The 14811-nt window shown below is 45.8% G+C and overlaps 1 protein-coding gene across 2 annotated transcripts in view; it reads left to right on the forward strand.

Moving 5' to 3' along the window:
* The window catches only part of BACE2 (beta-secretase 2), a 116322-nt gene that overhangs the window by 51044 nt on the left and 50467 nt on the right, over window positions 1-14811 (forward strand). For both annotated transcript variants that reach the window (XM_010354518.2, XM_010354519.2), the window contains exon 2: window positions 7942-8030. In XM_010354518.2, the coding sequence (XP_010352820.1) occupies window positions 7942-8030 (89 nt within the window). The remainder of the gene's footprint in view (window positions 1-7941; window positions 8031-14811) is intronic.

A 14811-nucleotide genomic window follows, 5' to 3' on the forward strand; every position in this document is an offset into this window, starting at 1 on the left:
TTGTTAAGGCAGCCGTAGGAAATTAATGTAAAAAGTGAGTCCCATTTTGCAGGAAACTTGAATCAGACCAACCAACGTTAAGATGTGTCAGTAAAACTATAGAACGTGGTTCTAATGTAAACAATAAAACTATAGAACTTTGTGGCTATGGAAAGAATTCTTCAGTATCCAAGGAGAAAAAGTCACGTGTAATGAGGAAAAATAAGACATGCTTTAGTTTTCTCCACAAATACTCACTTTTGAAAGACACTGGAGAAAAAAATATATATATATATGTGTGTGTGTATATGTGTGTGTGTGTGTGTATATATATATATATAAGTGTTAAGGAAAAAAAAAAAATGACCCAAATGCATAAAACTCAGACAGATCATTCTTCAAGTATAAAGGCCGTGGAGAGGTGCTCACATGCGTGAAAGCCCTTGGGGAAGATGGTGTCCAACTTTGGATGGGGCCCATGGGAGGCTGAACAAAACCTAGCCATTGGAGAGCTGGGTGAAGTCAGGGACAGGAGGACTGGTAGGAAGGAGAGAACCTCTTGCCTTACAGAATGACTAAGCAACTGTGGAAAATACGGGTATCAAAAACAAATCTTGAAAATATATAAACAACAGTGTAACCTATGGAGAGGTTGGTGGGACTGAGATTCCTGGTGACACAGGTACATTCACCAACTCATCTTTCTTCATGGACGGAAATTCTGACAGACAGTAGATAAAAAATATTGGCAGGTAGGTAAAAAAGAAAGATGGTCATGCATTATGTAAAATTACAGAAAAGCATATCATGAAAGTAAAAATAATGTTATAGTCCAGCACTTCTTCCCATTGCTTCCTATCCTAGAGCACCCCGTCCCTTCCAAACCTCTTGATTTTTTTTTGAGATGGAGTCTTGCTCTCTTGCTAGGCTCGAGTGCAGTGGTGCCATCTCGGCTCACTGCAACCTCCACCTCCCAGGTTCAAGCGACTCTCCTGCCTCAGCCTCCCAAGTAGCTGGGTTTACAGACACGCACTACCACGCCTGGCTAATTTTTGTATTTTCAGTAGAGATGGGGTTTCACTGTGTTAGCCAGGTTGGTCTCAATCTCCTGACCTCATAATCTGCCCGCCTCGGCCTCCGAAAGTGCGGGGATTATAGTCCTGAGCCACCGCGCCTGGTCACATCTTGATTTTTTTAGAAGTGTGCAGAGTGGGGATCCCACAAATACCATTCTAAGTTGCTAAATCAAGAGAAGAGGTTAAGAGATATCACATAAAGTTATAAAGAAAATGACTGAAATAATTTAAAAATAGATGTAAAGCTTGCAGATCACCAGAACAATTACTAAACACCAGAAATCTGTATAGTAAAGATGAAAAGAATAAAAGAAGAAACATTATAGCAGACAGTGTCACATAGGAAGAGAGAGGATGAGGAAAAAGGTGTGTTACGGATGCAAAATGATAAATTCATCTCTTAAAATAATTCAGTTTGGGGGAATGTTTAAAAGATGGTGCAGGGATTCTGTGAGAGTCAGGTTGTGGTGAGTTACTGATAACTTTGTGTTTAGTATTTAAGAGAAGACAGAGAGAGAACCCCGCCCTTCAGGAATATCCGGTTCAACCAGACTGACCTGGAGACGGATCTCCTTCACTTACTTTGACCTGTTACCGACAGTTTGATACATAGAAGAATTACTCAGCCTCCAACAATTTATCTCCTGTAAAATCCATGTAAATGCAGATTTGTTTGGTGTCCTCTAAGTGGAAAAACCGCACACTGTTTTCCCTCTGCTCTCATGCCACAGTGATCGACACAGAAGACTTCCGGGACCAAGTGTGTGGGGATTTCTCCCCACACAAACGATCCATCAGTTCTGCAACAGACACCAGCTGTGTGTCCTCTAATTTAGTTCAGTTTCTACACTGTCTGCCTGGGGATGGCGTCGGAACCCAGAGTGAGGGCCCAGTCCCCCAAGACTGCCCCCAACTTCCGTGCCAGTCGCGGGCTCCGGGTCATTGCCTGTGCTTCTGATCGATCAGCTACAAATGGAAGATTTCCAGGATCCTATCCTTGGTTTAATTAATTTGCTAGATTGGCTCACAGAACTCAGGAAAACACGTACACTGGTTTATTATAAAGGGCATTACAGAAGATAGAGATGAAGAGATGTGTAGGGTGAGGTGTAGGGGGACGGGTTCAGAACTTCCGTGCCATCCCTGTACACGCCACCCTCCAGGAACCTCAGCTGTCTGGAAATTGAATGAACTCTGTTCTTTTGGGGTTTTGTGGAAGCTTCATTATGTAGACATGATTGATGAAGCCATTGGCCATTGGTGATCAGCTTAACCTTCAGCTCCTTCCCACTCCTGAAGGTTGGGGGTGGGGCTGAAAGTCCCAGTCCTCTAATCCTGCCTTACTCTTTCCGGTGACCAGCCCCCATCCCGAAGCTACCTAGGGGCTGCCAGCCATCAGTCAACTCACAGCATACAAAAACACATCACTTTGGAGATCCCAGAGATTTTAGGAGTTGTATGACAGGAAATGGGGATGAAATCAAATACGTATTTCACAATCTTTCATGCCCTTTTGTACGTTGATGAGAAATTAGGATTAAATCTCATCCAAATTGTGGCTTTGAAACGTGGGGCTGTTGAGCATCTAATATTTGGATGGAGAACCAGATAATAAATGATATAGAATAATATATATGTAAATATATTTTTGTATATGTGAGGTTACATTCTATCTGAAATCAACCGAAACACCTCTGTAAAGGAGCGAGATCTTACGTGTTTTCTAGGAGCTGTGTATTTGTAAATAGAAATTGAGAATAGAGCATTCGTTTACTAAAACTAAGATGTTTAAAGTGACATTTATAATCTCATTAGTTAGAGTGCCTTTGCTGGCCGGGTGTGGTGACTCACGCCTGTAATCCCAGCATTTTGGGAGGCCGAGGTGGGTGGATCACTTGAGGTACAGGAGTTCAAGACCAGCCTGGGCAACATAGTGAGACTCCCTCTCAAAGAAAAAAGTATATTAAAAAAAAAAAAAAGCAGAGTGCCTTTGCCATTGTTTTAGATTCGCTTCAAACCTTCATCCCCCAAATCTGTTTCTCTACCATTCCTACAAAGTTTTTGTGAACATGATCTTCATTGTTCAGGAGGGAATTCTCTGAAGTCACAAAGTAGATTTTCATTTGAGAAAAGAGGGACGTCACCACAAGTTATAGCACTGCCCCTGGCAGATGCCCAGGACTGTCGTTCATTTCTCTCCACTATTTCCACGGCCTCCTGCAGGGGAAGGGGCATGGCACTTAGTAGATTAGGGAAGTAGGAGCCTGACTTTGTTTTTGCCAACAGCTCGAAAACTGTGTGTGCGGAACCTACACACGGCTGGTGTGTGTGCACACACTGCATTGTTCTTGCTTGTTTCTTTTTTTTTGGAATCTGTTATCTTTGTACCAAGGGCAAAATGAGTGTCTTTGATTTTACCTTTGAGAATAATTCCGTCGTTGATTCCACAAGTGTGTGTCTACTGTGTGCCTGGCCCTGTTGTAGGCATGCATGGCAGACAGAGCAGCAAACAGCAAAAATCCCTGCCAGAGGGAGGCAGCAGGAGCTGCCGGGACCCCGTGAATGGTATGATTGCTCATGGGGCCCAGGCAGTGGCTGAGTTGTTTACAAGCATGAGCTCGGAGTCTAACTCTGGGTTCCAGCCTCAGCTCTGCCACTTGCCCTTGTAGAGTTGGGGAGGTCAGCGTCTCTGCACCTCAGTGTTTCCATCTGTGACATGGAGTGATGACCGTGCTGCCCTCGGAGTGCTGTTATGAGGTTGAAAGAAACTAATGGATATAGGAAGCGCTGACAGCAGTACCCAGCCCACTGCAGGTGGTGTTCAGTGTCTGCTGTCACTGTTATGTGAGAGGCGTGGTGTTATGTGGGGAAAAGGGAAGGGGAATGCACAGACCGGCATGAGACTAGGAACAGCAGTTCTCCCAAAAGGCTGGCCAGGGTCAACTTCGCGGAGAAGGTGGTGCTGAAGGAAGCCTGGAAGGGAGCAATGGGCCGTGCCACGTGGACCTGGCTATCCTGGGGAGAAGCCCCCATCCCAGCAAGGTGGCTAGGGGAAGGCCCTGCCTCTGGGGCATGTCTGGGGCATTCATGGAGTGGCCTGGTGGTCAGTGTGTCTTGGAGGAATGAGGTCAGGGCGTGGCAAGTGACTTGGCAGACCATGTGAGGACTTTGCCTGTTGCTCTGGGTGACATGAGAGCCGAGGGAGGTGGAGGGCTGACTCCCTCTGACTTAACCATAATAGGACTGTCGTGGCTGCTGGTTGGAAGTAGGCCTAGGAAGGAAGCAGGGACACCAACGAGGACAAGGAGGGGATGACAGTGGTGTGGACCCCCAGTCTCCTTGGAGGAGGTGAGGGGTGGGCAGATGTGGGCCAGAACCCGAAGGCAGAGTCCTCGGGAACTCTGGTGGCTGGATGTGGGGCGTGAGGGGAAGGAAGCCCTAGGGATCACCTCTGGCGTGGCCTGGCCAGACCTGATGGAGCTGCCGTCGACCAGGATGGCCAAGTCCATCAGAAGAGCAGGGGTAGGGGCAGCCAGAGCTCAGTTCGGTCCACGCCAGGCCTGAGATGATGTCCCATCTCAAGATGTTTCCTGGACCTGCTGTAACTAAGTACACAAACTGAGAGCTTAAAACAACACAAATGGGCCAGGTGCAGTGGCTCATGCCTGTAATCCCAGCGCTTTGGGAGGCCACGACGAGGGGATCACTTGAGCCTAGGAGTTCAAGACCAGCCTGGGCAACATAGTGAGACCCCCCTCTACAAAAAATAAAAATAAATTAGCCAGGCATGGTGGTACACACCTGTGGTCCCAGCTACTTCGGAGGCTGAGGTGAGAGGATCCCTTGAACCCAGGAGTTTGAGGCTGCAGTGAGCCATGACTGTGCCACTGTACTCCAGCCTGGGCGACAGAGTGAGACACTGTCTCATTAAAAAAAAAAAAAAAAAAGACCCAGGATTGTATTATTTCACAGTTCTAGAGGCAAGAAGTCTGAAATCAAGGTGTTGGTGGGGCCATGCATCCTCTGAAACTCCAGGTGGAGCCATCCATTCCTCTTCCAGCCCCTGGCCATGGTCCTCAGTCCTTGGCGTTCTTGTGTCACTCCCATCCCTGTCTCTGCTGTCACTTGGCACCCCCGTGTGTCTGCTTTACGTGCATTTTCCTCTGCCCAGAAGGATGCCTGTGATGCTGGATTAGAGCTCACCCCTGTGGTCCTCACCTTCACTTGATTACCTCTGTGAAGACCTTTTTTCCAAATAAAGGCACATTCACAGGTGCAGGGGTTAGGGCTTCAGCATCTCCTTTTGGAAAACACATCTCAACCCATAAAAGATGACTATTAGCCAGCCAGTGGGAGGTGTTGAATAGGTAGAACCCAGAGTGCATGCGCAGGCCTGGGCCGAGATGTAAGCCTCGGGGTCGTCGACATGCGGATGGCGGATGGCGGATGGCGTTTGAAGCCTCGAGACTCAGTGGGAACACCAAGGGTGTGAGTGGTTGGATCCCAGAAGTGATTCCTGAGCTGAGCCCCGGGAAATTTCAGCAGGTGGGGGAGATGAGAAGCACCCAGCAGTGAGACTAACGTGAGGAGTCAGGGAAGGAGGAAGTCAGGAAAGTGTGGGGCCCGGGATCCAGAGTGAAGAATGTTTCCAGGAAGAGGGAGCGAGACTGAGTCAGATCCGGCCGACGGGTCATCTCAGAGGCAAACACTGGACCCAGCTAAACTGAGGTCCTTGGCAAAATTATTCTATAATTGTTGCTAAGATAATCCTAGGCAAAAACTTGCCTATTTTGCCTTTTCTTTTTTTTTTTTTTTTTTTTTTTTTTTTTTGAGATAGAGTATCATTCTGTCACCCAGGCTGGAATGCGGTGGTGCGATCTAGGCTCACTGCAAGCTCCGCCTCCTGGGTTCAAGCAATTCTCCTGCCTCAGCCTCCCTAGTAGCTGGGACTACAGGCATGTGCCACCACGTTTGGCTCATTTTTTGTATTTTGAATAGAGATGGGGTTTCACCGTTTAGCCAGGATGGTCTCAGTCTCCTGACCTCGTGATCTGCCCGCCTCGGTCTCCCATAGTGCTGAGATAACAGGCGTGAGCCACCGCACCTGGCCTATTTTGATTTCTTTAGTCCATAGCTTTTTAAACTTGTTTTTCAACCTTTTGGGCTATATCTATGTGGCCTGTGTTTATTTCTAAAAGATGTGTTCATTCTGTAACAATTGGGCATGTATCTGGACTTGGGATAGATGCTGGGCATAAAATGATGAGTAACATACACACCTGCCCTGAGACATGGTTCGCTGCGGAAGATGAGTGAAGCAACGGGATACAGGGCAACAGCCCAATAGCATTGGTCCCTAGGGGACTGCAGATTAAAACCACAGTGAGGTACCATTCCACACCCATTAGCATGGTTCACATTGAAAAGACCAACACCACCAAATTTGGGGGCGGATACAGAGCAAATACACCAAATGGCCCATGGATCCATCGCTCATGGGAATATAACTTGGTAGACCCACATTGCAGACCTGTTCAGCAGTTTTCTTTAAAACGTTAAAAATGTATCTAGTCAGCCGGATGCGGTGGCTTATGCCTGTAATCCCAGCACTTTGGGAGGTTGAGGCAGGCAGATCACGAGGTCAGGAGATCGAGACCATCTTGGCTAACACGGTGAAACCCTGTCTCTACTAAAAATACAAAAAATTAGCCAGGCATGGTGGTGGGCGCCTGTAATCCCAGCTACTCAGGAGGCTGAGGCAGGAGAATGGCGTGAATCTGGGAGGTGGAGCTTGCAGTGAGCTGAGATGGCGCTACTGTACTCCAGCCTGGGCGACTGTGTCTCAAAAAACAAAAACAAAAACAAAAAAGTATCTAGTCTATGATCCAAAAAGCTTCACTCCTAGGTATTTACCCAAGAGAAATGAAAATATATGTCTGCAAAAAGACCTATACAGTGTGTCCATAGCTGTCTTATTCATAGTAACCTCAAACTGGACACAACTCAAGGGCCCGTCAAAAGCAGAGGCAAATTATGGTGTGTCCCTGTACAGTGAAGAAAAACAAAGGGCTGGTGCAACATGAGGACGTCTCAGAGACAAGTTGCACTTAAGAAACCATGCTAAAAAACAAACACACAGAAACCCACATCATTACATTTATAGAATGTTCAAGAACTGATGAAACCAGTCCACGCTCACAAAAGCCAGAAAGTGGTTGCTTCTGGGGACCAGAAGGGAAAGGGGCATAAAGGGACCTTTTGAGGTGAATAGAAATTTCGGCATCTTGGTTTGGGACACATGCCAGAACTCACCAGGTGAACATTTAAGATCTTGCGTTTTTATTATGCACAAACTATATCTCAAATAACCTAAAAAACGATGCTTGTGACAGGTGTTCCCAGGTGCCGTGCAGGGAGGTGAGGGGCCACCACCTGCCATGAGGAGGCTGGGAGGCATCCTGGGGAGGGGAGGCCACGTTGGATCGGGGTTTCCAGGCGAGATTTAGAATAACAAGGGGAGGGTGAGCCCAGTGGAGGGCTAAACCTGGCCAAAAGCCCAGAGATAAGAAAGAGCTCAGCCTTGGTTTCAAGCACCAACGGCCTAAAAAGGAAACCCAGTTATTTAACAGAATCCATTCTCTTTGAAGGCTCAGTGTGTATCTGAGACAAGACCATTTTCCCCTCTCCAGTGCAAGCTTCTTCATGGACTTTGTTCAGATTTCAATTTTATAATAGCTTTTTGTATTCCCCTCATCAGTATACTTTTTTTTGTTCCAACTGATAAATTATTCTTGGTACTTAGTTTTAAAAAAATTATTCAAGAGTATTGCCTTATTAAAATAACTTGATGCTTTCTTTTTTTCTCTCTCTCCTTGAAACATGAAAGCTACAGATTCTCGTTGACACTGGAAGCAGTAACTTTGCCGTGGCAGGAGCTCCGCACTCCTACATAGACACGTACTTTGACACAGAGAGGTAAGCGCTGGCCCCTTGGCTGGTGTGCTGGGCTGGGGTACTGCATGATCCACATGCTTCAAAATGCAGCAGAGCATAACAGCCAGAAAGCTGTTTCATTTTAAGGGGGGATACTGATATGTATGTGTATGTACATGTGCGTGTACGTATATGTGGACATGTGTATGCATATGTGCATGTTCATTCCATCCTCAAATTCACAGCGGGGGTCTCCTGATAGCCTTCACGCATTTATGTGAGATTCGTTTTCTAAAAATCCAAGTCAAACACAACTCCTATAGTTATCCAAGTCACAGGGAGCTTGTGGCCCTTTGGTGGTTGTTGCAGCAGCTTTAGTTCTGCAGTGGAGGTGGGCTGGAGCAGGGAACAAGGTCTTGGGGGGTCTGTGAGGCCACTCTGGCCAAGGGTGTGGGGTCGCTTCCTCAGCTGAAGCGATACATGGAAACCCCCCTTCACGTAGTTCCGTAGGGGTTAAGGTGTGGTTCATGGAAGCTGTTTCTGTGGGTTGGTTTGCAACACTCATTTGGAAGAGTGAGTTTTGTGAGCACAAAGTATTAAGGGCCAAGACTGAGGCTGCACATGAGCAATTATGGGGTGGAGTTGAGAAAAAAAAGTGGAGCCAGATGGAGGTCTCTGGAATAGAACAAGCCCTGTCCATGCAGGCTTCAGAGCCTGGGTGGGGTTGTGGGGAGGCCCCCGGCGGCCTGTGGCAGCCTTCAGCTCTGCAGGAGCCCATGGGGTCTAGAGTCACCGCCCTCTGAACTGGAAGCTGCTCAAATGCTGTGCATGTTTTGATGTCACAACTGTTTTTACGATCCTGAAATTTAAACTCAACAGACAGAACAGGTAAGCTGACGTGCTGCTTCGTTTTTTAGGGTCATGAATCATCTAGGGTCTTGGTAACTGTCATATTGGGTTTCCCTACTATAAATTCTTTTCCTGACTTCCCTTTCTCACTTTCCTTATCCTCAGTGTTTTGTTCCAGGGAATAAAGGCCAGCTCTAGTTGGGGACAAAAGGAGGGGGAAGAATAGCTGAAGTCTTCTGAAAATGTCAGGCAATTTAATAAAGCGAGATGATTTGCCGTGTATGAAAGAAAGCATAGAGGAAACCCTGTATATCTGTTCTACCTATGCCACATCCTGGGCTTCACTTTGGTGCCATAAATGACGGGGCCTCCTACACATATGGCTGCAGCTGCTTGCTGGGGAGAGGGCTATGGTGCTCAGTGCTCTGTGAGGCTTCAGAAAAATGTGGCTGGTCCCTCCCTCAAGGAACTGATAGCTTGGTTTATGGCTTCATGTGTTGGTAAGCTTCCTTCATTGATATTCCGGGATACAGCACCAGCCTGTGATCAGTATGTGCCCAGCTGTTGCTATAACCACAAACGTGTGTAGAAGTAGTGGTGGTGTTTCTCTCTGTGTGTGCAGCAGAGGCTTGGTTTACGATGGCTTGTGCTGCCCCTTCCCACTCAGATCTGTGATTCATCCAAGTCCTCAGTCCCCAAACAGCCCTCACCTCCAACTGTTCACTCTGGACTACTTCATCATGGAATAGGACTTGGAGTTGGTCCAAACCTCTCATTTTGATTTCTGTAGCACAGGAGGTCAGGGAGACAGGGGACTTGCCCAAATTCAATCATTGAGACCAGCAGTCCCCAAACCTTCAGCCAACACCCACTTTTTATAACAAGTGCTTTGTCATTCCCTGAAGTGACTGCAAAGGTCGTATGACTTATCTACACACACACAGCTCAAAGTGCCCTGACGTAATATGGGGGGAATGCAAGGGAAGTAATGTATAACCGGGTAATCAGAACCTCAATGCATGAACACCCTGGGTCCGTGGTGCTAGGAGATCATGCAGTAGGCAGATGCTGGAGGTGAGTTAACATCACTGTGGACATGTACACCCAGTGTAGACTGATCAAGGCAGGCTGACTTAGACTCACCCACCCCAAGCTGCTCAGTTTGCTCTCTTAGTCTATTGTGCTACTATAAAAGAATACCCAAGGCTGGGTAATTTACAAAGAAAAAAGGTTTATTTGCCTCATGGTTCTGCAGGCTGTATAGGAAGCATGGCGTCAGGATCTCATGCTGCTTCTAGTCATGGTGGAAAGCGAAGAAGAGCCAGTGTGCAGAGATCACATGAGAGAGAGGAAGCAAGGGTAGGGGAAGGACGTGCCAGGCTTTTTTTTTTAACAATCAATCAGCCCTCCCTGGAACTAACAGAGTGAGACCTCAGTCATTATTATGGGCAAGGCACAAAACCATTCTTGAGAGATCTGACCTCAGCACCCAAACACTTTCCACCAGACCCCACTTCCTATACTGGGGATCAAATTTCAACATGAGAATTGGAGGGGACAGATATCCAAACTCTATCAGTTGCTGATATGATTTTCCAAAATGGAAAATAATCTTAGGAAAGTTCCAAGTAAAACGAACAGAAAGAGAATCAGCTTTCCTGGATTTCCATAGTAGCGAATATGCAATGTATACTAAACCTATGTAGAAAAGGTTTTGTGCACATATGAATGGGAGGTGCATTCTGTGCTCAGATGATCCAGCAGATTTCACCCATGCAGATGCCCAGAGCAACTTTGGAAAGTGGTGTGGGATGGGAACAATGCTTCATTTTGCATGACCGCCCTTCACATTCCAGGATAACCAGCATGCTTATCAAACACACCCCCAGAGTTTCCAAAACTTACCCTAGGGGATAGGACCTTGCTCTCTGAGAACCGTTTATCTGAATGGTCCCTGATGGTCCCAGCCCTGTATTGTTTCCACTCCAGGGCTCTAGTCTGTGTGGCACGTTTTCCACATTTCCCCCTGACTGGGACTCAGCACATAGGGGCAGAACCAACACACGTGGAGCTTGCATTTTCTCATTTAGCAGTTCTTTTCCCCTCAGGATAGGTTTTTCTCTCATCGTCTGTAGATGCAAGATACAGTAGAAAACAGTAAAGCACAGTAAAGTCAAGGTTAGGGTGATGTGGATAGTTACTTTCCAGATTTAAAGGGAACTATGCAAGTCAAGCCCTGTGGATGGCTACATTTTTCATGGCAGGTAAATAGCAGTTCTGTGGCAGCTGCTCATAGCCAGAGTCCATGAAGGTCAAAGTATGCTTCTCAACCCACACATCCTTTCGCTATGCAGATGCAATTGTTGAAACCTTCAAGGGTAAATAATACTCCGCATCATGAAGACTATGTGCAGTATTTCATCAACCGTAGACAGCCCAGCATCTTTCTTAGCTCCCTTCAGCTGTGTTTGGTTGAGCTGTGGTTCTCTTTCAGGCTACCATGGGATACATCTCTCTTACTTACCTGCTAGCCCTGTTTGGTGTATTCAGGTGGATTTTGTGCCCGTCACCAGGTTTGCATTCAAATGGCAGATGGTTCCTGTTTTTCATCCTTTGGGCTTCTCTAGTCCGTGTGCGTTTGATGACTATGAAAACTCCTGGGATCATCCAGAACTCCTTTGATGACTAAGCCTTCCCTCCTGCTAATCTCACAAGATAATTCAGGATTCCTTGCCACCATTCTGACCACTCAAGGTCCTGATCTGTTTCTCCTTTTATGGGTAAATAAAAAGAGAAATAACAGAACACACCAGTGTCTAGGGAAAGCCCCCAATGGTCGGTTTCACCCCATTGCCACTTCCACCATTCAAATTCAGCATACCTTCCTTATTCGCGAGTACTGCAGAGACTGACTTATTCCATATAACACATCGCTCACCTTTGGGGTCTCTACCCTGGCACCGCCTTTCTTTTCAAGAGACCATTCTTCAACAGAACTGTAAGGTTTCTTCTTGGCTGAATTAGAGATGATGCATCTCACTTCTGAGTTTGAGGCGAGTTCTATTCCTTCAACAGCATCCCTGCTACCATGCTTGCTTTGCAAGTTAAATACTTTCTTAGATTGATATTAACCTTGTTTCCTTTTATCTGCTTTTTACATGTTTTATTATGGTTGATATGCTTTATGATTGAAAGATATGAATATTTTCTTTCAATATCAGTTATGTATAATTAATTTGTCTAATGTTTTCATCTAACTTTAGAGTTGGCCTAAGTTATGCTTTCAACCATTGTATTTGATGGGAGCCAAGAGACCATCCTTTTGCCTTCTCAATTTTTGACAAAGGTTTCTTTTCTGAGCTGCAGCTCTCTGCCCTGTGATGTGTCTGTATTTGCTTGTGCTTCTGATCTCTCTTAGTTATAATAAGGTTCTGGTTGGGTTTGTCCGCCTCTGATTCACGTCCTGTCTTTGGATATTCAGGTCTAATGCTTCCTGAAACATGTTACAGTAATTGGAGTTTTGGCATGGGGTTCTTTGACAAGATCTCTTTGATTTATGGAATGAGATGTCAGGCTACCATTAGTCATTTGTGAGCTCGTCTTTATCAGAATCCATCTTTTCATGGTGGTGAATGTTCCAGTGAGTTACTATAGAGCAAAAAAAGAAGAAAAGAAAAGATCATGCATTTTTTAAATGTACATCTTTTTTGGCCAATAAAATCTCACCTCCAGCTAGTTGGCTTGAAGAGTGATCTAGTATACTCATCCCTTGACCCTCCATGAATCTATTCAGGAAATTAAGTATATTTCCATTAAAATGTCTCCTTACTTCTGTACTATATCCGGGGTGAAGCTCACAGAGCAAGAGACCAATGTATTTTCCTCAACTAATGCTTGTAAGTGGAATTAGGGACTTTTTTTAGGAAGCTAAACTGGATACAGATCAAATGGCTTTCCATTCAATGAGGACAGATACTTTTACCTGATTATTGAGATCATTTCTCAAGCGTGTCCATCATTTGCCTGATAGAAGGGGACTTGCCATTTTGGAGCCTGTGAGCATTTAACATTATTGAGGATGTTGATGAACCACCAGGCTGGGCAGGCTGAGCTGATCTGAACCTCAGGGGTCTCATGCATTCAGGTCTGGTGACTTCCAGAATCACAGAAGATTAAGAGGTGAATCTGGTTACCTGGGCCAGGACAGTAAGCCCACTGGTAGATTTCAGACCCTGAGAGTCCCAGGGAGGTCCTGAGCAGAGTTCTTTAGGAGACTCAGCATTTCCTGGGTCAAGTGGCTTAGGAGAACCAGAACTGAACCAAGGATTGAACTCTAGAATTCTCCACATCCACCTTCTCTTTTCGTGTTCTCTGCAAACAACAGCAGGTTTCTTTTGAAATAGTAAAATGTTCTGCAGCTCTTTTCCCCTCAGTTCAATTGATTTCACTTTTTAATCCTGCATTCCCTGAGCACTCTTATCAGAGGTAGAACATCTTCTGAATTTGGTTCAAAGTGTTTTTATTACTGTGAGCGGGCTTTTTCTGGCCTCCCACATCCCTGATTGATTGCTGTTTCTGAGCACCCAGAATGGACATTGCCAAGGAGAAGCCCATCCGGGTTTCTTGCTCCATGCATTTAATTATTGTGCAGAGCAATTGAGAGCCAAAGTATTTTAGTCCCAATAGGTGGGATGCTAGAAAATGAAGATGAAGACGTATTTTTTATTTAAAGTGCTGGAAACTCTATGCTACTAATAACCCCTAGAGTCACTTATGATTCTTCTGTGGGGTTTTACTCAGAGGTTTAGTTCAAGGAACCCAGAGAATATGAATATGAACCGAGAATTACCTTTTTTTTTTTATTTTAACAGTATCTTGGACTGTGCTTTCTACAAGGCTAGCCACAAGTCACATGTGGCTATTTTAATGAATTTTTTTTTTTTTTTTTTTTTTTTTTTTAGACGGAGTCTCGCTCTGTCGCCCAGGCTGGAGTGCTGTGGCGCGATCTCGGCTCACTGCAAGCTCCGCCTCCCGGGTTCACTGCCATTCTCCTGCCTCAGCCTCCCGAGTAGCTACAGGCGCCCGCCACCGCACCCGGCTAATTTTTTGTATTTTTAGTAGAGACGGGGTTTCACCATGGTCTCGATCTCCTGACCTTGTGATCCGCCCGTCTCGGCCTCCCAAAGTGCATGAATGTTAAATAAAATAGAAGTTAAGTCTTTCAGTTGCACTATAATCACGTCAAGTGTTCATTAGTCACAAGCGGCCAGCTTATTGGGCAGCATAGATAGAATATTTCTGTCGTCGCAGGAGGTTCTGTTGGACAGAGCTGGTGCAGGGCAGAGAGGAACTCTTGCCTTTTAGACACTGGTTGCTCAAGAGCTTGAAGCGTCACTACCTCTCCTTGACCTCCTTAGCCAAGTCACCCCACACACATTGGCTGCTTTCCATGGGGTGTTTGGACTTTAGAATGAGGCAGCATTAGATTCAGTAAGAGAAGCTCTATAGGAGCTTTTTCAGAAACAAACAAACAAACAAACAAAAACTCCTGATGATTTGCTTTGGGTGCAAATCTCACGTTGAAATGTGATTCTCAGTGTTGGACCTGAGGGGGAGGCGTTTGGGTCAAGGGGGCAGATGCCTCATGAATGACTTGTTGCCCTCATCAAGGCAATGAGTGAGTTCTTGCTCCTTTAATTCACATGAGAGCTGGTTGTTTAAAGGAGCCGGGCACCTCCTCCTCTCTCTCTTGCCGCAGCTCTCACCATATGATGTACTGTGTCTGCCTTTGCCCTCCACCTTGAGTGGAAGCTTCCTGAGGTCTCACCAGAAGCAGATGCCAGCACCATGCTTTGTGCACAGCCTGCAGAACCATAAGCTAAAATCATACCTCTTTTCTTTATGAATTATTCAGCCTTAAATATTCCTTTATAGCAATGCAAACATGGCCTAACAGACTTGAATTTTCTAATAA

This window comes from Rhinopithecus roxellana, chromosome 13 (assembly GCF_007565055.1).
Source record: "Rhinopithecus roxellana isolate Shanxi Qingling chromosome 13, ASM756505v1, whole genome shotgun sequence".
Lineage (NCBI taxonomy): Eukaryota > Metazoa > Chordata > Mammalia > Primates > Cercopithecidae > Rhinopithecus > Rhinopithecus roxellana.